The sequence below is a fragment of the Salvelinus sp. IW2-2015 genome, linkage group LG17, assembly GCF_002910315.2.
Source record: "Salvelinus sp. IW2-2015 linkage group LG17, ASM291031v2, whole genome shotgun sequence".
NCBI classification, from domain to species: domain Eukaryota; kingdom Metazoa; phylum Chordata; class Actinopteri; order Salmoniformes; family Salmonidae; genus Salvelinus; species Salvelinus sp. IW2-2015.
Window position 1 is genome coordinate 9,171,238 of NC_036857.1, and position 23,367 is coordinate 9,194,604.

The 23,367-nt window shown below is 44.7% G+C and overlaps 1 protein-coding gene across 1 annotated transcript in view; it reads right to left on the reverse strand.

Annotated features, from left to right (window-relative positions):
• LOC111977184 (protein bicaudal D homolog 2) overlaps positions 1 to 23,367 on the reverse strand; it is a 103,126-nt gene that overhangs the window by 25,137 nt on the left and 54,622 nt on the right. The window contains exons 3-8 of the mRNA XM_070447841.1: positions 8,283 to 8,435; positions 6,791 to 7,005; positions 6,408 to 6,654; positions 3,600 to 3,857; positions 2,948 to 3,151; positions 2,248 to 2,772 (exon numbers count right to left, since the gene is read on the reverse strand). Of these exons, the coding sequence (XP_070303942.1) occupies positions 2,248 to 2,772; positions 2,948 to 3,151; positions 3,600 to 3,857; positions 6,408 to 6,654; positions 6,791 to 7,005; positions 8,283 to 8,435 (1,602 nt within the window). The remainder of the gene's footprint in view (positions 1 to 2,247; positions 2,773 to 2,947; positions 3,152 to 3,599; positions 3,858 to 6,407; positions 6,655 to 6,790; positions 7,006 to 8,282; positions 8,436 to 23,367) is intronic.

Genomic DNA, 23,367 nt, shown 5'->3' on the forward strand with positions numbered 1-23,367 from the left:
CACACGACACACCACACAACACACACACACACCACACACACACACACACACCACACACACACACACACACACAACACACACACACACACACACACACACACACACCACACCACACAACACTCCACGGTTGAGACTGGTAGTGCGGTTATCAGTGAGTCTGGCAGGTAGCTATCAGTCTAAGACTGAGGTAAAGGTTAATAAGGTAACTCCTTTGGCCTGCTTCTTATGGAATCAGCAGATTAGCCAACAAGGGTTTTAACGTAGCTGTGCCTATTGTCACATAGTAAGTCGAACCTATATACATTTAAAAGATCCCGTACGCTAATTTTAGTCGAGTGTGTAGTATATGTTAAAACTCCATTTTCAATTTCTAAATAACTCCCCCCGCTACACGTCTTCGATGTCGTCCTCCATTTCACGCTAAGCCTCATCGTGTCCCTACGAGACCCTCCCATCTAAAATTGCTTTCAGACATCATCCATTTCGTATTGTGCCGCAGGTGCGGTTGGTCGACTGTTGGTGAGCATTGACTCTGGTTACGTGTCATAGTAGTGCTGAGAAATATGGCGTTCTTCCAACAGTCCAGCTCCTTCCCTAGACCCTGTTGGGTGGTTCTATGTTGCCATATACTCGTCTTATTTTTCTCCAACTTGCGTGCATTGCTTCCACCAGCAGTCAACAGAAGAGGGATAGAGAATGTTGCAAGAGAACCTATCCGCACCTCCGCTTTATCTTGTTCATTTTCGGGATTGGCCCCAAACAAGATTGCCTGTGGCGAAAATTGATATTTTCTTTTTCCTGAGCCTTACCAAAACCACCGGTAAAGGAAGAAAATAATATATTATTGCAGAACTTATTGCAGGTTTTAGGGTTTGCCAACTACACCGGTAGATTTATACCGGTGTGGGTCTGTTTTTCAATGATTCACGCATAGCGCGCTTCCCAACCTCACTGCTGAAGGAGTTAGAAGCGCTGGTCGTACTCGCAGTGGACCAGGTGCGGGCGGAGTGCCGTCAGCGTTGTTTGGCGACACTGCAAGGCTCTGTTTACCTCAGCTCCTCGCAGCCCTGGCGCTTTCGATCCTGATCCATCGCTTTTCTAGCAATTCATAGGTTGAGGATGGACGGCGGACGTGCACCGAAGACAAAGACGGAGGAGTTGAGCCGAGCATTAGACTTTGTGCTCTGTCCTAGATGCAGTTACACCTGCATTGCTTGCTGTTTGGGGTTTTAGGCTGGGTTTCTGTACAGCACTTCGAGATATTAGCTGATGTACGAAGGGTTATATAAAATAAAATAAACTTGATTTATGTCATTATAGTCCGTTTTAGTGCTGTGACCTCTGAAGGTTTACTTGCACAGCAGTTCATTGGGGAGCTGGCTGGATTTAAAGACTACAAGTGTGTCTTTTTAAGACAGGCTTTCATCTGAGAGTCTTTCCACAGGTTCAGGAGCTGAGGAACACACCGTCTTCAAAGAGCTGACACCAACTCCAGACTTCTTCTTTTCAGAAGAAACATCAATGTGTTGAAAATCCCAAATTATTTGCATAGTCAACTTACACACAGCTCTGACACACACACTTATCCCACCAGACATGCCACTAGGGGTCTTTTCATAGTTCCCAAATCCAGAACAAATTCAAGAAAAGTACAGTAATATATAGAGCCCTTACTGCATGGAACTTCCTTCCATCTCATATTGCTGAAATAAACAGCAAACCTGGTTTCAAAAACCAGATAAAGCAACACCTCGCGGCACAACGCCTCTCCTCTATTTGACCTAGATAGTTTGTATGTATGTACTGATATGTAGGCTACGTGTGCCTTTTTAAAAATGTATGTCGTTCTGTCCGTGAGCTGTTCTTGTCTAATGATGTTCTGTATTATGTCATTCTGTATTATGTTTCATGTGGACCCCAGGAAGAGTAGCTGCTGCTTTTGCAACAGATAATGGGGATCCTAATAAAATACCAAATACCAGCAACTGGACACACACAGACTGGGGCTCTGGGCTGGCAGGATGTGTCTGCTTTGGAGAGCATTCATCTTTTCCTAACTCTATCACATGGACACAAACCCACAGCCACCAGCTGTCTCTACATGGTGTTTTGTTATGACTTTTAGCTGCAGTGCATTTGCTGTGACAGCTGAACACGCTTCAGACAGCCACCTCCCTGCCTCAGTCTCCTGACTTTGATTATTAGGGGAGGGGAGGGAGATACAAACAGAGAGATTCAGTATCTGACCTGTTTGTTGGCTTTGAGCACGGTCCTCAGGGTGGCGATCTGCTCCCTCTTGGTGCTGAGGAGGGACTTGAGTTTGAGGATCTCCCCCATGCAGGCCTCCTTGTCCTTATCAGCCACTGTGCCTAGCTCCAGAGAGGCCATCCTCTGACGGGACAGCTCTGTGGTTCGGTCCACCGCCAGCTGGAGGTGCTTGATCTGGTCCCGGATGATGGCCACCAGGTTGTACACGTTCATTGGCTCCCGGGGCGAGGGGGGAGAGGAGACAGGGGACAGGGCGCTGTCGGCAGCGTCGGGGACGGGAAACAGGCCCTTAGTGAGCAGTATGGGGGAGCGGCGTCCGCGACCCTCAGGGCTGGTGCGCCCGCCCTTGCCCTGCTTGTAGAAGTCGAGCATGACGCGGTTGGGAGTCTGGTTGTTGCACATGCACACGTGGTTGTAGAGTGTGGCCAGCTCCTCGCTGAAGGTGACCAGCTCGTCCTGCGCCACGCTCAGGCTGCCCTGGGACTCGCCCGCCACGTCACTCACCTTTACAGATAGAAAGAGACACACTTTATCAATTAATAAACCAGTCATTAGTGAGAAATCTGGTTTGCAAGTATGAGAAAAAAATATATACACAATTCATACACAGAGAAAAGTTTTTAAAAAATCTACTACAGATTTCACCAATATAACACAAAAAGATAAATATTTTTCTCACCTTGCGCAGCTCCTTCTCCAGCCTGGACTTCTCCTGTCTCTCCACGTGGCTGGTCTTCTCCAGAGAGGCCAGCTTCTCTCCAAGGGCTGTGACATGAGTCTCCAGACGGCCTCGCTCCTCCTCGTAGTGTGACTGACAGGACTGGTACTCTGCCTTCAGGGTTTTCAGCTCCTCCTTTAGCTCACCTGCCTCCGACATTGCAACCTGAGCCCATCAGAGGCAGAGTTTCAGGAATAGCTTCAACATCTCTCTCTCTCTCTGTGTGTGTGTGTGTGTGTGTGTGTGTGTGTGTGTGTGTGTGTGTGTGTGTGTGTGTGTGTGTGTGTGTGTGTATGTGTGTGTGTGTGTGTTTCAATGACGGCCTAGGAACAGTGGGTTAACTGCCTTGTTCAGGGGCAGAACAACAGATTTTTACCTTGTCAGCTCAGGGATTTGAAATTGCAACCTTTCGGTTACTAGTCCAACGCTCTAACCACTAGGCTACCCTGCCGCCCCGGGTTAGGGGTTAGGTTTAGGGGTTAGGGTTAGGTTTAGGGAAAATAGGATTTTGAATGGGAATCAATTGTTTGGTCCCTACAAGGATAGTAAAACAAACGTGTGTGTGTGCTTGTGTGTGCATACAGTATATGTGTGTGTATACATGTTCAATTACCTTGTACTTGCACTCCAGGATCTCGGGTCCGTTGATGTCCACCTCGTAGTAGTCCCCGTCCTCGTTGCTGTCGCGCTCCTTCTCATTGTCCAGGGCTGACTGGCGCTCCTTGCTGGCCTGTAGCCTCCGGATGGCGTTGAGGTTCTCGGTGAGACGGCTGACCTTGTCCTGGTGCTCCTCCAGGGCCCCGTGGGCCTGCTCCAACTGCTTCTGGGAGTCCTGCAGCGTGGACACCAGAGACACCTTCTCACGCTCCATCTAAACGGGGGAGACAGAACATAAGACAGATTTATTAAGTTGGTAAGGCAAGTGTCTGGACAGAAAAGTGACTGAGACAATTGATAAACATTAGAATTCAGACATAATTATGCAGACATAATCTTCCCATTTCCTTGTGTTGCTCTATACCTCTCTGTCTCAGACTACCTAATGCAAATGAATGTCCTGAAGGATGATGGTGGCTGTTTTTCAATATAACAGATAACATCTCTGGTGGTTTGAAGGACTCACTAAGGACACTACGTATGTAACCAAAGACAGTGTGTCTCTGTGCCAATTCAGAGCCTGTGTGACCTTGGAGAAGTCTGGAATGGGTTCAACTCTGTGTTGGCAGAGGGACCAGAGCTGGGTCCATTTACACACACAAGCACTCACACAGAGTAGTGCAGGCCTCGGAGGCACCCAGCTATTTTCAGGGGCTGATGGTGAGTCAATAATAGATGAGTATCACTGTTCATCTTACTCTGTTATTCAGCTGGGATGAATATGTCTCGATGACAGGACTCAAAAGGAGGAAATGGTTTAATAAATATCTATCTAGAATATTTAGACATGAACAGTCAGGAAAGGAACTTTTAGCTCTCAGCATACTGTATTTTTAAGTAAAGTATATACAAACTTTATTATGTGATGATTCCATACCCCGCCCCCCCCTTACCATACCCCACCCTCAATCTGTCCCCCTCCCTAATTTCTCCCTAACTTAATCAAATTATTTCCTCAGAGTAGATGTTTGGCATATTAAAGATGCCTGCTGCTTACAGCTAGGACTCATCTTCCATCCTCTAATGCAGATGGACGTGACCTAAATGTGTAATTGGCATATGGGCCACTAGGCCTACTGTGTAAAAGAGCAACTGGTTCGCATGAGTGAGAATCATACTCCCACGGTAGCCATTTTGGATCTGATTGCACAGTGGGAGTATTGATTCTGCTGTAACTGAAGAGTAGGGTGACCTGCTGCGAGCGGATGTCTGGGATTGATTAATCGGTCTGTGATTGATAGGATGAGGAGAGAGAATGGCATCAGAGCAGTTGAATTATTGAGTAGAGTTTTGGGTTTCCTTGTTGCAATTCCGGCCAGTGGAGGAGACCCAAAGGGATGGTTGACACTATGTTGGCTTAATGCTGAACACTAAGGCCTGCTGCTGCCTCAGAAATTCAGTATCAAAGGACCGGATTGGGTTAAATGCCATGGTACTCATACCAAGGCAATGCTATGGTAACCTAGAGGCAACCTGGTGACAACCTCATTGTGATGTGTTGGGGGGGACTTGAGTCTTTTCACCCACAGGTATCCAACCAGTACACACTGGTAACCATGGAGACAGCTGTGGTATTCTGATGTTCTGACAGATGGCGCCTCATGTGTGTGGCCTCCCGGGGGTTGGGGGGGGAGGGGCGTGCAGCCACTGGACACACTTGTCTGACTGACTGACCGAGTCGACCGACCGACTTCACATTCCAACAAGAGGCTTGGAGTAGTCAAGGAAATCGTTCTGATTCCAATGGATGGTACTGTATGTAGGCTCTTAGATCTGATGAGGCTATACAGAGATCTACAGTACATGACAGAAAAGCCCTCATCAGTATTTGCTATGTGTAAAAGTATTGGAGTTCTATGGTGTTTTATTGCTTTTGACTCTATGCTGTAATTGACTTTGATCTCCCTTTGGCTTGTCTGGACCAATGACACTTAATGAATCAGCAAGGGATCGATTGAGCCTTCTCAACAGATCTACTATTGAATAAATATCCTTCTGGACCCTTGCGGGGGAAGATTGATGTACAGCGTTCGGGTGGGCCTTCGCTTCAGCAAACAGGAAAGGAGGGCTGCTAAACAACAATGACAAAAATCATGAGAAGGGCTTACAAAGAAACACTTCTAAAAGGACTAATTCATGGCAGAAAGCAGTTGGAGCACTCAACCTAAAAGGCAGATCATTGTTTTTAGCTCACACTGATCCATTGTACAGGATGAGAACAGAATGACAACAGGTGACTAACGTCTTCCTCAGAGTGACCGGACCATTGCACTTAGCTCCTATTTGACCACTAGGCTATAAATAGGAGCAGGTCACTCTGATGTACACCGTTATTGGATCTCAGAAGAGAATATTGATAGGATCGCCATAACTAATTTACATGTATGTTAGTGTGTGTAGACTGGGCCTTCGAATACACTGGGAAAGTGTATATTAAGTGAGTCTACACACAGTGTGCAGTCAATAGTTCATTCTTCTACTGCCCACTCCCAACAAACATTTGAATTACGAGGGTGACTGAGGGTACTGGGCACGACGAACTTAACAAATTACGACATTCCCGTAGGCTTTGAAGATATCAAATTTTGTTTTGAACATTTTAATATCAATGAGTAATTTCAAACCTTGACATTCATTCATATCATACACAGTGTAACAGATTCACTGAATGATTGAAACACTATGGTTATAGCTGCAGCAGCTGGATATTCCTGACTGTTATCCCTCTCATGCACAGTCATACTCAAATTAACTGTCTACGTACCTGCAGCAGCTGCTGTTTGAGTTTCTGGATCTCAGAGATGTTGAGTTCACTCAGCAGGTCATCTACCAGGCTGGGGACGGGGTGGAACAGGTCACCCTTCTTGGGCGTGGACGCACGGTTGTCCTCAGTGATGGCGTTGGCAAGCTTGCTGAAACCATTCTCGTAACCATGGAGAGCCTCATCGTTGTTGGGTTCCGTGGCTGCGTCGTCGCTGAACTTGAGCCCATCCAGAGAGATGCTGAGGGGGCTGGGAAGAGGGAGAGGACCAGAACATGATAACATGAATTTCACAGTTATTCTCATAATGCTTTTTATTATATTGTACAGGGTTTTGATGGATGAGGTGTTACAGATGGAATTGGTGCATTTGATTGTGTATGTACCTGTGGTACATAGAGTCTCCTATGCTCATGTAGTGGGAGAGCTCTTTCCTCAGGGCGGCCTTCTGCTCACACTCAGTCTTGATGGTCTCCAGGGCTTCCCCTAGCTGTCGCTCGGCGATCTCCTTCAGGCGGATTGCGTCCTCCAATTGGCTGTTCAGGAACTGGGTGTCTTCCTCCAGACGACGAATCTCGTGCTTCAGACCCTCAAACTCCACCTGTAGGGGCGGGACAGACAGGTAGGTGTTAATAAAAGCATAGAGGTGGGCTTATATAGGGGAAATGGAAATAGGAAACCATACTGATTTAATCAACTCATTTTGTCACCATAAAAAGAGGGCTTTTAAAAGTGCAAAATTGCCTTTTCATTTAAATAGGATTTGGTACTGTAATCTTACATTTGCCAATTAATACTATAGCCTACAGCCTTCTGTTTTAAAATCATGCCTTTAAATTTAACAAACATAATCCCTGGATATGCGGCATGTGAAGTGTTAGCAGTTCCCACATAAAAAAAACTATTTAGAAAGGAAATCCCCTATTTGTAAATTCTCTTATATTTTGTGTCTGGTTTAACTCTTGCCATTGGTGTGAATTAAACTCAGAGTATTTGCTTTGCAACACCGCATCTCTCTCCGTCTCTGTGGCCTAAGGAGGGAAAACTGGCTAGAAGTGGGGATTACCAGAAACACTACATTAAACTGTGTCACATTCAGACTCTCTCCAGGTGCAAATAGGTCTCCACATAAAGGCTTATCTCTTTATTAAATCTGAGTGTGGTTTCCATAATCTGAATTAAATCAGTGTATTCCAGGTCGATGTGAGCAGCAGACACTGGAGAGTGCAGACAGACAGAGGTCTATGGTGTGTATACATGGACAACTGTGAGTCGCACATAGACTGGGGTGTGTGGTAGACAGTAGTGCAAAGTCTAGGTTCAGAGAGCCTGGGTTAACTGAGCCTCAAGAGCAGATTCAGCTATACGCAGTGAGAAGGGGTTCATAATGAAGTGTGAGTGGAGGAGTAGCCTACAGAAGCAAGAGAGTGCAAGTAAAGCAGTGGAGGCTGCTGAGGGGAGGACGGTGCATAAAAATGGTTGGAACGGAGCGCAAGGAATGGCATCAAACACAAGGAAACCATGTGTTTAATGTATTTGATAACATTCCACCTATTCCACGCCAGCCATTACCACAAGCCCATCCTCCCCAATTAAGGTGCCACCAACCTCCTGTGATGTAAAGATCAAATCAAATGTTATTTGTCACATGAGACGAATACAAAAGTGAAATGCTTACCGTGAAATGCTTGATGGGTTGATCTCATCTCATTTCCCTTCCCCCATCCCATCTAGCCCCACCCCATCCCTCTGTTGAGCAAAGAGACCTGTTTCTTCAGAATGATGTTCCCTTACCTAATCTACTTACTATCCCACATCCCCATGTCCCAACCTAGCTGCCCCCCCTCCTCTCCCCGGTATAGTGGTGTTGCTCTTCACCTGGGTCTGTTTGAGCCCGGAAACCTGTTTCTGCAGGGAAATGTTCTCCTCCTCAAGCTCTGTGTAGTCCTGCAGCAGACGTGCCTCCCGGAATTTATACTCTTTGATGTCATCACGCAGACGAGTCCGCTGCAGCTCCACCACTTGGATATTCTGTAGGGGTGAAGGACAGGGACAGAGGGAGAAGAGGAGGGAGGGATGGAGAGAAAGGGATAAAAAAAATAGAATAAGGCTGTAACGTAACAAAATGTGGAAAAAGTCAAGGGGTCTGAATAGTTTCCGAAGGCACTGTATGTTAGACTTGAGTAGAGTAGCCTACATGTATTGACACATAAAGATGTCGGAGCAGCTCGATGTAGTACAGATGTTAGCATGTGTTATCAATACCTGACAGATTAACATGCTTACTGTAATACAGATACAGCTGAATGCAGCATCTCCCACCTTGCAGTGAGCTTGGCCTTGTCTCCATTAATCACTTGAAGGTAAGAATGTAACGAGGGAAGAGAGGAGAGAGAGAACTCAGAGATAACTCCCTGTTCCCCTCCTCCGATGACAGGCTGACAGGCTCAAAGCCAACAGGATCAGATACTGTAAGCCCTGCAGAGCAGCCAGCCTGTGTCCTCATCGTCTCTCTCTGTCCCCCTGTCTGTCCTCCTTCATACCCCTTCCTTCCCCTCCGTTGGCCTCGAATACCTCCCCTACCACCCCTTAAACTTTCCCCTGTCTTCCCCCATCACTACCCATCCCAGCCAGTCGCCCCTTCGCTTACAAATGCAGGAAACATAAGTCTGAAGGTTAGGCTACATAAAAGCTCTACAGTAAGGAGATACTCAGTAAAGGCGTGTGTGTGGTGCTTGCTCTGAATGTATATGTGTGTGACTTTGAGAGCGAGCATGTGCAACCTGTTTTATGCAGTTATCAGTGTATGAATCCATTCATTTTGAGAGTTCAGCCATGCAGTGGGGTCTCTTTGATTATGCGTGCATGTGTGTAGCGTGACACACAACCTCTAATCCTTTCAGGTGACCGAGTTAAGGTGAAAAAGGACTGTCCCTCAACACACACGTCACTCCAGTCACAAATCAGAGGGGTCACTATCTTTAAGAACAGGTGCTGAGGGAGTATGTGTGCGTGTGTGTGAAAGTTTGAAATGCATTCTACGAAAACATCTCAGTAATTTGACTCATCAGTTTAACCAATTTAATCAATTTAACCAATTTAATCAACCAATTTGTCTTTATTACTCTCCATTACCCATCTAATAGGACTTACTATGTAATTACTATCTTAGCTTGCAGATACCATTATATCTGTAGAAAAATGTGTTTCCACCGTTAGCATGTTTTCAGAGCGATGCTAAATCCCAGTTGAAGGAAGTACATGCTCCTCATTATCTCTGTGTAATAATTAATCACTAAGCGCATAGCCCGATTGATGTTGATGGTTGGATGAAGACTCATGAATATTCATGAGGTTGTGTGCATGTATAATGAGCGTGGGCATAGTCTATCCTGCCTGTGTGAAAATCCTGGTATTGGTGCATTGATGAATAATGCATGATCTACAATACAGATCACACCAATCACGATAATACTACATTGTAATTACACCTCGGAATCTCCAGCTGGGAAGGCAGGAAGGAATCGATACAATCGCCATACAACTACAGTGGCTAAACCATTACCTACAGTCTATAGACTTTACAGTACACTTAAATGTCTGTGTATTTCCCTGCCCTGGTGTACATTCCTCTAACAGTCTTTTAGTACTTAAAAACACACTTGAATGGTAGGCTACGCTTAAATAGCCAGGTTAAGGCTGCACAGTAAGTGAAGGGTTAGGCTGACTGAAATATACTGACTATAATGAGACAAGTTGGAATGTAGAAGGGGCTCTTGCCTGCTTATCTGTAAAATGTAAATGACATGACGGCTGTGCTGAAGTCAAGACCTAAGCCCCATACGAGACATTCTGACTCATTTAGTTGGACCCTATCAACAACACTCAGCAGTGTAACTCCTTCACCTATAGAACACATTTAGCAGTGACACCACTGACATTTCTCAGAAAGCTCAAATTAACAGAGCACAGCTGCAGGCCTGAGCGTTTCTGCACACAGGGTCAAAATAAGGCAATCTCAATGACACAGACCTACTTCTGGACTTAAGAGCATGTTCAATGGAGAGAGTTCCAGAGTAGAGACTTAAAGGAGTAGTTAACTATTTTACAATATGATGTTAGATGGTTCCTCAACCTGATAGTAGTCTATGGGCCAGGAGAAATTGTAATCCATGGTTCGGTTTTCTTTAAACAGCCACTACAAACTTCAGCTAACTTTAGCCACCACTAGCTACAAATCAATGGTAATGATAGGGGCATGTGAACATAACTTTTTTTTAATGTCCAAATCACCTTGAAGTAACATCAAACCAAATATGGAGTTTATTTGAGTAGATTTCAGGTGATTTTGGTCATGCCCCCATCACTTCCATATACATTTAGCTAGCGGTGGCTAAAGTTAGCTGAAGATTGTAGTGACTGTTTAAAGAAAACCAAACTTTGGATTACAATTTCTCCTGGCCCATAGACTACTATCAAGGTGAGGAACCATCTAACATCATGTTGTAAAATAGTGAACTACTTAAGTCCAGGAGCAGGCTAAATCTATGTTAGCGCAATCTACAGTGCAGGTCTGTTTCCCTTTTCTCTACAGTGATTTGTCATGTTCAGGATAGACAAAGATAGCCAGGTGGTCCAGTCTAAGTAATATGGAACGGTCTCTTCCAGTCCAGGGTCAGTTGCCTCAGCTGGAGGGTCAGTGCTGTCTGGCCTTAATGAATACAGACCACCACACAAACTGATTAAGAGGCTCCTCAAACTGATTAGGATGCAAACGAGGGTTTTGACCTTCCACCCTGCTGTCCGTAAGAGCCCACTCTGCTCCCGCCATCACTGACCATGCAGAGGTCCTCGGGGACTGCGTGAAGGGGTGTCTGCAATTCTGCCGGACAGAAAAGGTGAGCCGTAGTTACACAGCGGGGGTTATGGTGGCTGAGTGTGTGGCTGCCATAAAACGTGAATAATATTTACTCAGACGAATGACAGAGCCCTCCCCTGGGGGTTTCTGGTTTTGTTGACATTTGACGTCCCACATTAAGGACCCTGTCAATGGGAGGTCTCTGATTAACATAAAGAGATTTATGTTAATGAAGTTTATGAAGACTCTCTGCCTGCTGTCACTACAGGCACACATCAACTGCCTCACTCAGACACACACACTCAAACCTCAAACTGGGGAGTGTGTGTGTGTTTGGATAATACTTAAGAGCATTAATGTTAATGTGTGCAAACTGTGCACAAGTACAAGCATAGCTGTAGTGTTAAATTAAGCCTTATGTGCAGTATACAGTATGTGTGTATATCTCTGTGTCCTCTGATAAGTCCTTGACTGTGGTCTAATCCTCTCTCTGTATGGGATGCAGTGGGTGCTGCTGTAAAGGATATGAAAGCACTGGCTCAGTAGATTCTAGAGGTCAGAGCTCCCTCCTCTGAGCTGATTCAGTCATACTGGAACTCTACTGAACACTTTCACATCTATAGCTCCAATTTCACAACTAAAACTGCCTTCGACAGCATACTGAGTCTTAACCAGCTCATGTCTCAGCAAAGCTTTGAGTTAGTGCCTAAAGTGTTTGAGCTTTTCACAATCACCGCTATTGAAAATAGCTCTATAACTTGGTAAATCACTATGTTAGAGGTTACAGCTTAATACCGCGGTAGATTAGGTGGGTTTTGAAACTGTGGTTAGACTGTGGCTTGGTCTTAATACTATGGGATATCTAGTGTGTGTTTCCATGAAAATCCCACATTTACTACCTTTTCCCATTTCCCTTCCCTGAAAAGAAGGTACAACATTCCCAGATGGCACGAAGCGGGATTACTGATATAATAGCACTGTCTGGCTCACAATAATGTGATTTGTACCGCATACAAGGTAATGTATTGCATTCTTCCCACCCAACACTAAGACATTACTCCATTTCACTACCTTTTCAAGCTTTTTTTTTAAATATGAAAGCAAACCTTTGCTATATACTGACAACACCATCAGGTCAGTAGGTACCCAACATAACAACAAGCGGTGGTGTGATGGACACAGTCACTCATATAGATATAGAGGTCTATAGAGCCTGTCTGCATTCCTGATTTCTCGAACCGTTTACCTGTGTAATATTGACATAAGCTCAGAACCACTTGTTTTTCAAACATGGTCCTGTTTTATCAATTGCTGTTCTGAACAATGGACAGTTCATTACCTCAGTCAAATTACTATGTAGCTTAAATTTGTGTGTATTTTGTATTTATTTTTGCAATAAAGATGATGATGCTACAATAATACAAACTCACAATAGCCTAATGATATACATATGATTTAAAAAGCAGGACAATGTAAAGTCCATTATCCCGCTGAAGAGTATGGATTTGATTGTTTGAGAAGGTTTGAATCCTAAGCAACCTATTGTTGGAAGTACAATAGACCAACATAGCTACTGTAGTAGGTCAAAGCTGTGTGCTAGAAAACCTTGGTAGAGCATGGGTGATGTACGCATTGCTTTGCTCATGTGAATTTCCTTTCTTTTTCAGATTCAGACCAATGCCTGCTTCTCACTTAAAACATATACATTTTTTACACCGGAAGGTGATTATGTAACATTATTATACAACATTATGATTCAGCATAACACAGCAATACTGTAAAGTAAAGTAAAAATACACAATGACAAATGTCAGCAGAAATAATGTAGTTAATAGTATTTCATTTATATTAACAGCTGATTTTCCAGAGGGAAGCGAAAAACCAGAAGCTTATTTAAGCCAATATGGAGTAAGCTGCAAAACATTTCCCTGACCTCTTTTAACAAGACAATCGTGCAAGCTCCTGGAAAATACACAAATAATCAACATGTAGCCTATCCATGAACTATTTCCATACATTACTGACTGTTACATTAGTTGCTCGGTATTCTGCAACAACAGAGGGCTGTGCCACATACTTCTCCCCCTGACATCCTTGTCATCCACCTTGGTGGAAACAACTCAGGATACACCAAGGGGACACAGACGTGCTGATTTAGAGGTGGTCATCCGAATGTTTCCCGGGACAATGGTGGAGCTAGATGTTCCAGTGAGACCAGAAGATAAACAAGCGCATAGAGGGGGCCCGGGGCTCTGTCAATCTGCTGGTGTACGCGTTTCAGGGAACACAATCCCCCACCCTGCCATTAAGCAGTGGAGTGGAGCGGGGTGGAGTGCATCTGACGGATGAGGGCAATGATGTATTCCTTGAGAGTTGGGAGTTGGTCTCTCCAGTCTCCACCTTTCTCTCCTCCGTAGTAGCAAGACGTGCAAAGTAGTACACACATCACACTCCCTGTTCATTGCCACTCAACGATGCACTTTTAAGAGCCATCTAATAATTGAAAATAAGTACACACCGTGCGTGTGTGCCCCGGTCTGTGTATGTGTGTGTGTTGTGACTGGTATGGGCGGGGGAGTCCAAACTATACACGACAGAGAATGGTCAAAAAGTATCCTCCGAGAGGTGAACTCAGGACCTTTAGATCCCAGGGCGGTGACGTAAACCATTATGGTACAAACCCTGTCATAAACAAAGTATCTTGACACTCTATGTGCTGCTGTGCGGTTTGTTGCTAACCTTACTTTGCTACCTGCCAACTTTACGTTTTTTACTTTTTAAATACCGTTTTATATTTTTTGCCTCGCTCAACTTTTTTCATTCAACTTTTTCACCCCGGACATTGTTCGTCAGGTCGTCCACCAGCCGAAGCTAAGTAGTAACATTAACATTATGCCTTCTAATTGCAGTCGCTGTAATCATAATATACAGGAGAATGATCGCCTTATGGCTAAGATGTGCTGCAAGCCCAGCTTCAGACGCAATTGTTAGGCAAAGGTAATTTAAGTGTAGGAAAGGATGAAACAGCGTCTGTGCCACCAATAAGTACAGATAGTAGTATAAATCCCCACGCACAGTCCCCGCAGCTGGACAATTTTCTCATGGCTTCTGGAGGGAAATGCTGTAGGAATGCTCAACTGGTGTCGCTCATTCAGCCGACAGAAACTTTCAACCGGTTCTCCCCATTAAGCAACGGGTTGGAGTCAGAGGCCGAGCCTTCTCTGGTCTCTCCTCCTCCTGTTACGGGGTCTGAGACGCCGAAGCCTCCCAACAATAGCGCAGACAAATTGAAGACCCTAGTCATTGGCGACTCCACTAACCGCAGTATTAGACTTAAAACGAATCATTCAGCAATCACACACTGTTTACCAGGGAGCAGGGCTACCAACGTTAAGGCTAATCTGAAGATGGTGCTGGCTAAAGCTAAAACTGGCGAGTGTAGAGAGTATAGGGATATTGTTATCCACGTCGTCACCAACGATGTTAGGATGAAACAGTCAGAGGTCACCAAGCGCAACATAGCTTCAGCGTGTAAATCAGCTAGAAAGATGTGTCGGCATCGAGTAATTGTCTCTGGCCCCCTCCCTGTTAGGGGGAGTGATGAGCTCTACGGCAGAGTCTCACAACTCAATCACTGGTTGAAAACTGTTTTCTGCCCCTCCCAAAAGATAGAATTTGTAAATAATTGGCCCTCTTTCTGGGACTCACCCACAAACAGGACCAAGCCAGGCCTGCTGAGGAGTGACGGACTCCATCCTATCTGGAGGGGTGCTCTCATCTTATCTATGAACATAGACAGGGCTCTAACTCCCCTAGCTCCATAATGAGATAGGGTGCAGGCCAGGCAGCAGGCTGTTAGCCAGCCTGCCAGCTTAGTGGAGTCTGCCACTAGCACAGTCAGAGTAGCCAGCTCAGCTATCCCCATTGAGACCGTGTCTGTGTCTCAATCTTGGTTGGGCAAATCTAAACAAGGCGGTGTTCGCCTTAGCAATCTCACTGGAATAAAGACCTCCTCCATTCCTGCCATTATTGAAAGAGATTGTGATAGGATCAAGGGAGACACTCACATTTTAATACTATATCTCTTGACACATTGATGAACATAATCATGGCCACTAAACTTTCAAGCTGCATACTCGACCCTATTTCAACTAAACTACTGAAAGAGCTACTTCCTGTGCTTGGCCCTCCTATGTTGAACATAATAAACGGCTCTCTATCCACCGGATGTGTACCAAACTCACTAAAAGTGGCAGTAATAAAGCCTCTCCTGAAAAAGCCAAACCTTGACCCAGAAAATATAAAAAACTATCGGCCAATATCGAATCTCCCATTCCTCTCAAAAATGTTAGAAAAAGCTGTTGCATAGCAACTCACTGCCTTCCTGAAGACAAACAATGTATACAAAACACTTCAGTCTGGTTTAAGACCCCATCATAGCACTGAGATTACACTTGTGAAGGTGGTAAATTACCTTTTAATGGCGTCAGATCGAGGCTCTGCATCTGTCCTCGTGCTCCTAGACCTTAGAGCTGCTTTTGATATCATCGATCACCACATTCTTTTGGAGAGATTGTCTACATGGACAAGTTCTGTCCTCTGACAAATCAACTGTAAATTTCGGTGTTCCTCAATTGTTTTCACTATATATTTTATCTCTTGGTGATGTCATTCGGGAAACATAATGTTAACTTCCACTGCTATGCAGACGACACACAGCTGTACATTTCGATAAAACATGGTGAAGCCCCAAAATTGCCCTCCCTGGAAGCCTGCGATTCAGACATAAGGAAGTGGATAGCTGCAAATGTTCTACTTTTAAACTGGGACAAAACAGAGATGCTAGTTCTAGTTCCCAAGAAACCAAGAGATCTTCTGTTGAATCTGACAATTAATGTTGATGGTTGTACAGTCGTCTCAAATAAAACTGTAAAGGACCTCGACATACTCTTGACCCTGATCTCTCTTTTGACAAACATATCAATACTGTTTCAAGGACAGCTTTTTTCCATCTACGTAATATTGCAAAAATCTGAAACTTTCTGTCCAAAAATGATGCAGAAAAATGTATCCATGATTTTGTCACTTCTAGGTTAGACTACTGCAATGCTCTACTTTCCGGCAACACGGATAAAGCAATAAATAAGTTAGTGCTAAACACGGCTGCTAGAATATTGACTAGAACCAAAAAATTTGATCATATTACTCCAGTGCAAGCCTCTCGACACTGGCTTCCTGTTAAGGCTAGGGCTGATTTCAAGGTTTTACTGCTAACCTACAAAGCAATACATGGGCTTGCTCCTACCTACCTTTCCGATTTGGTCCTGCCGTACATACCTACCCGTAAGCTACGGTCACAAGACGCAGGCCTCCTTACTGTCCCTAGAATTTCTAAGCAAACAGCTGGAGGCAGGGCTTTCTCCTATAGAGCTCCATTTTTATGGAATGGTCTGCCTATCCATGTGAGAGACGCAGACTCGGTCTCAACCTTTAAGTCTTTATTGAAGACTCATCTCTTCAGTAGGTCCTATGATTGAGTGTAGTCTGGCCCAGGAGTGTGAAGGTGAACAGAAAGGCACTGGAGCAACGAACCGCCCTTGTTGTCTCTGCCTGGCCGGTTCCCCTCTCTCCACTTGGATTCTCTGCCTCAAACCCTATTACAGGGGCAGAGTCACTGGCTTATTGGTGCTCTTCCATGCCGTCCCTAGGAGGGGAGCGCCACTTGAGTGGGTTGAGTCACTGACGTGATCTTCCTGTCCGGGATGGCGCCCCCCTTGGGTTTGTGCCATGGGGGAGATCTTCGTGGGCTATACTCGGCCTTGTCTCAGGATGGTAAGTTGGTGGTTGAAGGTATCCCTCTAGTGGTGTGGGGGCTGTGCATTGGCAAAGTTGGTGGGGTTATATCCTGCCTGTTTGGTCCTGTCCGGGGTATCATCGGACAGGGCCACAGTGTCTCCTGACCCCTCCTGTCTCAGCCTCCAGTATTTATACTGCAATAGTTTATGTGTTGGGGTGCTAGAGTCAGTCTGTTATATCTGGAGTATTTCTCCTGTCTTATCCGGTGTCCTGTGTGAATTTAAGTATGCTCTCTCTAATTCTCTCTCTTTTTTCTCTCTCTCTCTCTCTCGGAGAACCTGAGCCCTAGGACCATGCTTCAGGAGTACCTGGCCTGATAACTCCTTGCTGTCCCCAGTCCACCTGGTCGTGCTGCTGCTCCAGTTTCAACTGTTCTGCCTGCGGCTATGGAACCCTGACCTGTTCACCGGACATGCTACCTTGTCCCAGACCTGCTGTTTTCAACTCTCTAGAGACAGCAGGAGTGGTAGAGATACTCTGAATGATGGGCTATGAAAAGCCAACTGACATTTACTCCTTAAGTGCTGACCTGTTACACCCTCTACAACCCCTGTGATTATTATCATTTGACCCTGCTGGTCATCTATGAACATCTTGGCCATGTTCTGTTAAAATCTCCACCCGGCATAGCCAGAAGAGGACTGACTAGCCCTCATAGCCTCGTTCCTCTCTAGGTTTCTTACTAGGTTCCAGCCTTTCTAGGGAGTTTCTCCTAGCCACCGTGCTTCTACACCGGCATTGCTTGCTGTTTGGGGTTTTAGGCTGGGTTTCTGTACAGCACTTTGTGGCATCAGCTAATGTAAGAAGGGCTTTATAAATAAATTTGATTGATTGATTTGTAAATGGACAGTCTGGTGATGACAGCAAGCTGGAGGACACAGATCACCACGAATCACATGTGGTGAGCTATCGACACAGGGATGGTGGTTAGAAGAGCGCGCTTGTTTTAAATATAAAAATGTTGCGGTAGCTTTTGATAAAGAAGAACATCAAGATGAAGCAGCTGCTTTATAAGTGGGATGCACTGTTGAGCGCTACATCCCGAGGTGTTCGTGCTGATTGTACGGAGATTGTGACAGCCAGTTAAATGGCGTCCCTTGAGAAAGCAAGAACAAGATGTATGTCAGGAGAAGTGCAGTATTATCATAAGGAGACATATACTTGGAATACGGAGGAGGAATGGAGGGAAAAAGAGAGGCAGAGGGGGTCTAAGAGAGAGAGGGAGGAAGACGGTGAGCTTGAGTCAGTTAAAAATGGGAGATGATTTGTTAAACAAGAATGGTAGGAAGTGTAAGCAGAGTGAGCTGAAGACAGGAGAAATGGAAGTGAATGAGGGCGAAGTATCGGTGGTGAAGTTCTCGGAGCCCGAGGCTTGCACCGAGGGTCAGGATAAAGATGAGTCTGTGACAGTAGGAGTGAAGTTTATGGAAAAAGTGGACCCTTGCCTTTTGGCTGATCCATTTGTGGTTTCAGGGTGGGTGAAAACAGAGTTCGGTACTGTGGAATCGGTGAGGGTAACCAGAAGTGGTCTTGTAATAATTGTTTGTGTTTCTGCTGGTCAGAAGTCGAGAAGGCATTAGGCGTTAAACGAATGGGGGCAAGAAATGTGAACTGTTTTCATTGAAAGAAGTGATTACTGGAGTAGTAGTAAATGTAAAGGTTGACCATTTTCTTTTGACTCTGAGAACCCTAATGCTAACAACCCTGTCAAAAATCTGGTATAGGGATTCTCTGTAACGGTCTGACAGATCATGACGACAGGCAGGGAGTGTGTTGTGCACCTCCAATCAAGATGATTTGCAAATTTTCATCAGCATTGGTGTCATATTGACTTAGATGTGATGGTAGGGAGATTTGAATTTAACACTGAGCCAACCGCACGACTATAATTAGATCTAGGCCTATCTGTCACATGGAGAGGAGAGAAAAGGAGCAGCCTTGTCCGGCTCTGTTTACAGACAGATCTCTAGTGAAACAGTGTTGCTCAAAGCTGTAGAAGCTGTATAGGAGCCTAGAGAGCAGATGAGGACAATGGAAATGCCCCTGAGACAGCGAGGCTTTGCAGAGCGAAGGTCACTACATCAGCCCATGTTGAATCTGAAACAGCCCAGTACAGAGCTGGATTAACCCCAGGAGGAAAGAGGAAAGGAATCAAACATACCATCACAACCCCCACGTCACAGATTCTGTAAACAGAGAATTCTATGGCTCCATAGGAATACTGTAGGTCTGTAGCCCCATTCTACAGTCAGAATCTGGGAGAAAATAGATATTCTTTCATCCTGCTTATTGCTGGGAGCGATTGTCATTCTATTCAACACCCAGAAACCATTAGTGGGGCGAACACACTCAAGTTCACATTAAAAATATATATATATATATTACTGTGTGGTTGGGTGTGTTGCTCTGATCTCTCTAGTCTTCCCTTTGTGTGTGGTCGTGTTTGTGTGTAAGTCTAGAGGGGTGATATCGTGCATGAATGCACATAAATGTGAATTAGTGTTTCGGTGTGAGTCCAGGGGTCATATTAGTGTGAAAATGCATAGGCACGTGAGCATGTATGTGCATTCGTATGAGTGTACATTTGTGTGTGTGTGTGTGTACTGGAGCATGTACTGTAGTGCATGGCTGCAAGCCTGACAGCTGTTGTGCAGACTTACTATCAGCCCAATCGATCCAACATGAACAATCACTTTGGTGTTGCTGGACCGGTGGCTTAAATCAGTGACACACTTTCAGAGTCCGGCCCTTTAAACCTGATACGAAAAGACAAACATCATTACGAATCATTTGGGGCGGCAGGTAGCCTAGTGGTTAGAGCGTTGGGCCAGTAACGGTTTAAATCAGTGACACACTTTCAGAGTCCGGCCCTTTAAACCTGATACAAAAAGACAAACATCATTACGAATCATTCGGGGCGGCAGGTAGCCTAGTGGTTAGAGCGTTGGGCCAGTAACCGAAAGGTTGCTGTATCGAATCCCAGAGCTGACAAGGTAAAAATCTGTCATTCTGCCCCTGAACAAGGCAGTTAACCCACTGTTCTCCGGTAGGCCATCATTGTAAATAAGAATTTGTTCTTAATTGACTTGCCGAGTAAAAAAAAAAAGGTTGTTAAAAGGTCTTTTAAAAGGTATTTAAAGGTATCTTCGTGACTATACAGTAAATAGCCATCAGTCTGAGAGACATACGGAACTGGGCAGAGGGGGGGTGGGTGAGGTATGTGGGGCGGGGTGGGAAGATTACCCAGGGAACATCTCGAGGGCTTAGTGCCCCTGGTTTCACACCAGGGTAGGTTGGCTCCTTGTAAACTGATCTACAAGGTCAATGGCATCAGGTCAAAGCTAGAGCTGTTCTGTAATGGGGAGAATCTGTATCGGTCTCTTTACCACATCCACCCTTCTAACTCTCCCCTTCTCCCCCTTTTTTTCCTCTTTCTACCCTTCACACACATTTTCTCTCCCTTCATCTCTATTCCCTTCTCATCTCGCTCTCTCCTTCTCTTCCCCCTTTAATTATTTGTTACTGTTTATTTTTGTAGGTATTTTTCTTAAAACTGCATTGTTGGTAAAGGGCTTGTAACTAAGCATTTCACTGTAATGTCTACACCTGTTGTATTCGGAACATGTGACAAATAAAAATTAGATTTGATTAGATATTTATTTGATTTACCCCTCTTGTCCTCCTCACTCTCTCCCTCCCTCCTCTTGCTATCATAGTCCAGGAGGAGATCATTCATGGTGACAGTCCTGGAAGAGAGACAATAACGTAGAAGACACCTATACCCCAGGGCCTTCTGGGAGCTTTATTATATTGGGCTCATGTCAGCTAATATTTAGGGGGAAGAAAGAACCGCCACCCCATCATCATTCTACCTCCATACACCATCTCCTATAAAGAGCTACTCCTCTATTATAAAACCCTCCATCAGTGTCACTTCTGTCATTCTAGAACCTTCATTCTTTCTTGGCCTTAAGGATGTTAAAAAGTTTCAAAAGCTGCAGCCATTCTACAGTCTAAACATACAGCAGCCTAATAAGAGGTTAACATATCAAAATGACACATCAGAATGAAAAATTCTCTCCTCCAGAGTATCTCATGCCCTCTCCTTCCTGCTCTTATCCTTGTATCTCACTCCTTCTCTTCCATTTGGTCGATAATCCAGCTAATTTAAGAGTTATAAACAAGCTTGTGAAATGGACCGTCTACGAGGTGTAGATGAAGGGGAGGAGACAGGTTAAAGAAGGTTGTTTTAAGCCTTGAGAATTGAGAAATGGATTGTGTATGTGGCAATTTAGATGGTGAATGGGCAAGACAAAATATTCAAGCTTTGAACGGGGTATGGTAGTAGGTGCCAGGCGCACCGGTTTGAGTGTGTCCAGAACAGCAACGCTTCTGGGTTTTTCACACTCAACAGTTTCCCGTGTTGAGCTTTGGGGGGTTGCATTGCAATATTAGGAAGGTGCTGGCTACACGACTAAGACTGTCTATCCCCATCCTCTACAGGGTAACTGTAAACGGATATATGCTACCATGTCCGCAGACACTAAATAGTGTAGTGATAAGGAATAAGTATTTCTGTGGCTCTGAGTGAATTATTTAAAGGTCGAGTCTAATGGAGTCATGGCCATTACAGTGCACCGCCTATCTGTGTTACTGCCCCATTGTGTGGCTCTAATCCTGTACTGTAGCTTGCACCGTGGCAGATAAATGTGGCTTTTCACTGCCCAAGGCTCTGGGTCCCATTCCGTCCTGCTTCAACTAACTGGCTGGGTGTCGATGGGCCTCACAGATGGCAGATGTGACGTATGAATGCTGCATACTAGCAGTATGCTCAACATGATCAATAGAAAGAGAGGGGGAGGGAGGAGGCGTTCCTAGGCTTTCTCAGATAGTTCTAGTAATAGACAGCTGCTGTTTTAGATGCTTTACACGTCTGAGCAGTGCATGTGCCACTACTAGTATACCAATATAGCAGTAGGTTAACTGTGATTGATGGTTATTGAGCAGAGAAGGTCACAGAGTTTCAGTAGGGTGGGTGATCAAAGGCTCAATGCAGACGTTTTTATATCAATATTAAATCATTTCTGGGTAACAATTAAGTACCGTACAGTAATAGATTTCCATTAAAATGGTCAAAAATAACTTTTTAGCAAAAAAACTATTTTTCAAGCAAGATTTTTGCTAGGACTGTCTGGGAGTGGTCTGAGTGGGGAGGGAAAACTAGCTGTTATTGGCAGAGAGATTTGGAACTGTCTTCGTTATTGGTCTATTAAAGCAATTGTACACGAGAGGGAGTGCCAAACAACTTTTTTAGCACGGCTGTGCAGTGGTCCGCCTCGTACCGTAGATCTGCACAGCCGTGCTAAAAAAAGTTGTTTTCACAACTTTGAGTGTACAATTGCTTTTCTACAACAGGTTACCAATTAAATAAAAAACATTATTTTGATAAATGTATTCATAGGCTACTATTTCATCCCTCAACAAAAATATAGGCCTAGTCCGGACACATCTACGGTTGCTAGCCAAGCCGGCTGGCCGTTAATTCTATTGGTTAGGTTGCCAGAGACCCGACCCGGACGTTAAGTCTTTTTGTTCCATATCTATGAACGTGACCCAGTCGTTTGTTCTAAATGTTCCGTTGCCAGCTCTCCTCCCTTGCTTGCTAGCTAGCCAACTACGGCTTACACAGTCACGTCAAACTGCAGCAAGAATAACAGCAACGTAGCTGTATTTCATTTATTTGTATATATCCATAAAAATTATACTTATTCATAATTTTGACTGTCAGGTTAATTCCCAATAGGACAGTGGAGATCGAATTTCAATATTGAAACAATGTTGCAAATGTGCAGATACAGACAGCAAATGTTAGACTTGAAGCATTTGGGAAATAATGTCTAGATGCTTTTTACAGTGGAGATCAAGTTAATGAATTGGCTGGCTGGGCTGATGGGACAGTGGATGCACAGGGATTTCTCAGATGTAACAGAAAACAAGATTCCCATTTTAAGTCATAGGCTGACCCGTGCTAAACAGGTTTTTTAGTATGGCTTAGAACGCGTCTCAACCAATCACAATGTTTGTTTTGACCAACCCTTTGTAGAATAACCAATTTACTGCATGGTGATGTCACCATGGAAAGCAGTAACTCCTGCCCATGCAAACCTGTTGATTAGAAGGGCCTGTGTAGATTGTATTTTCAACCAGAAACTATCAGGAAATAACATGGATAACATTTTGTCACACTTT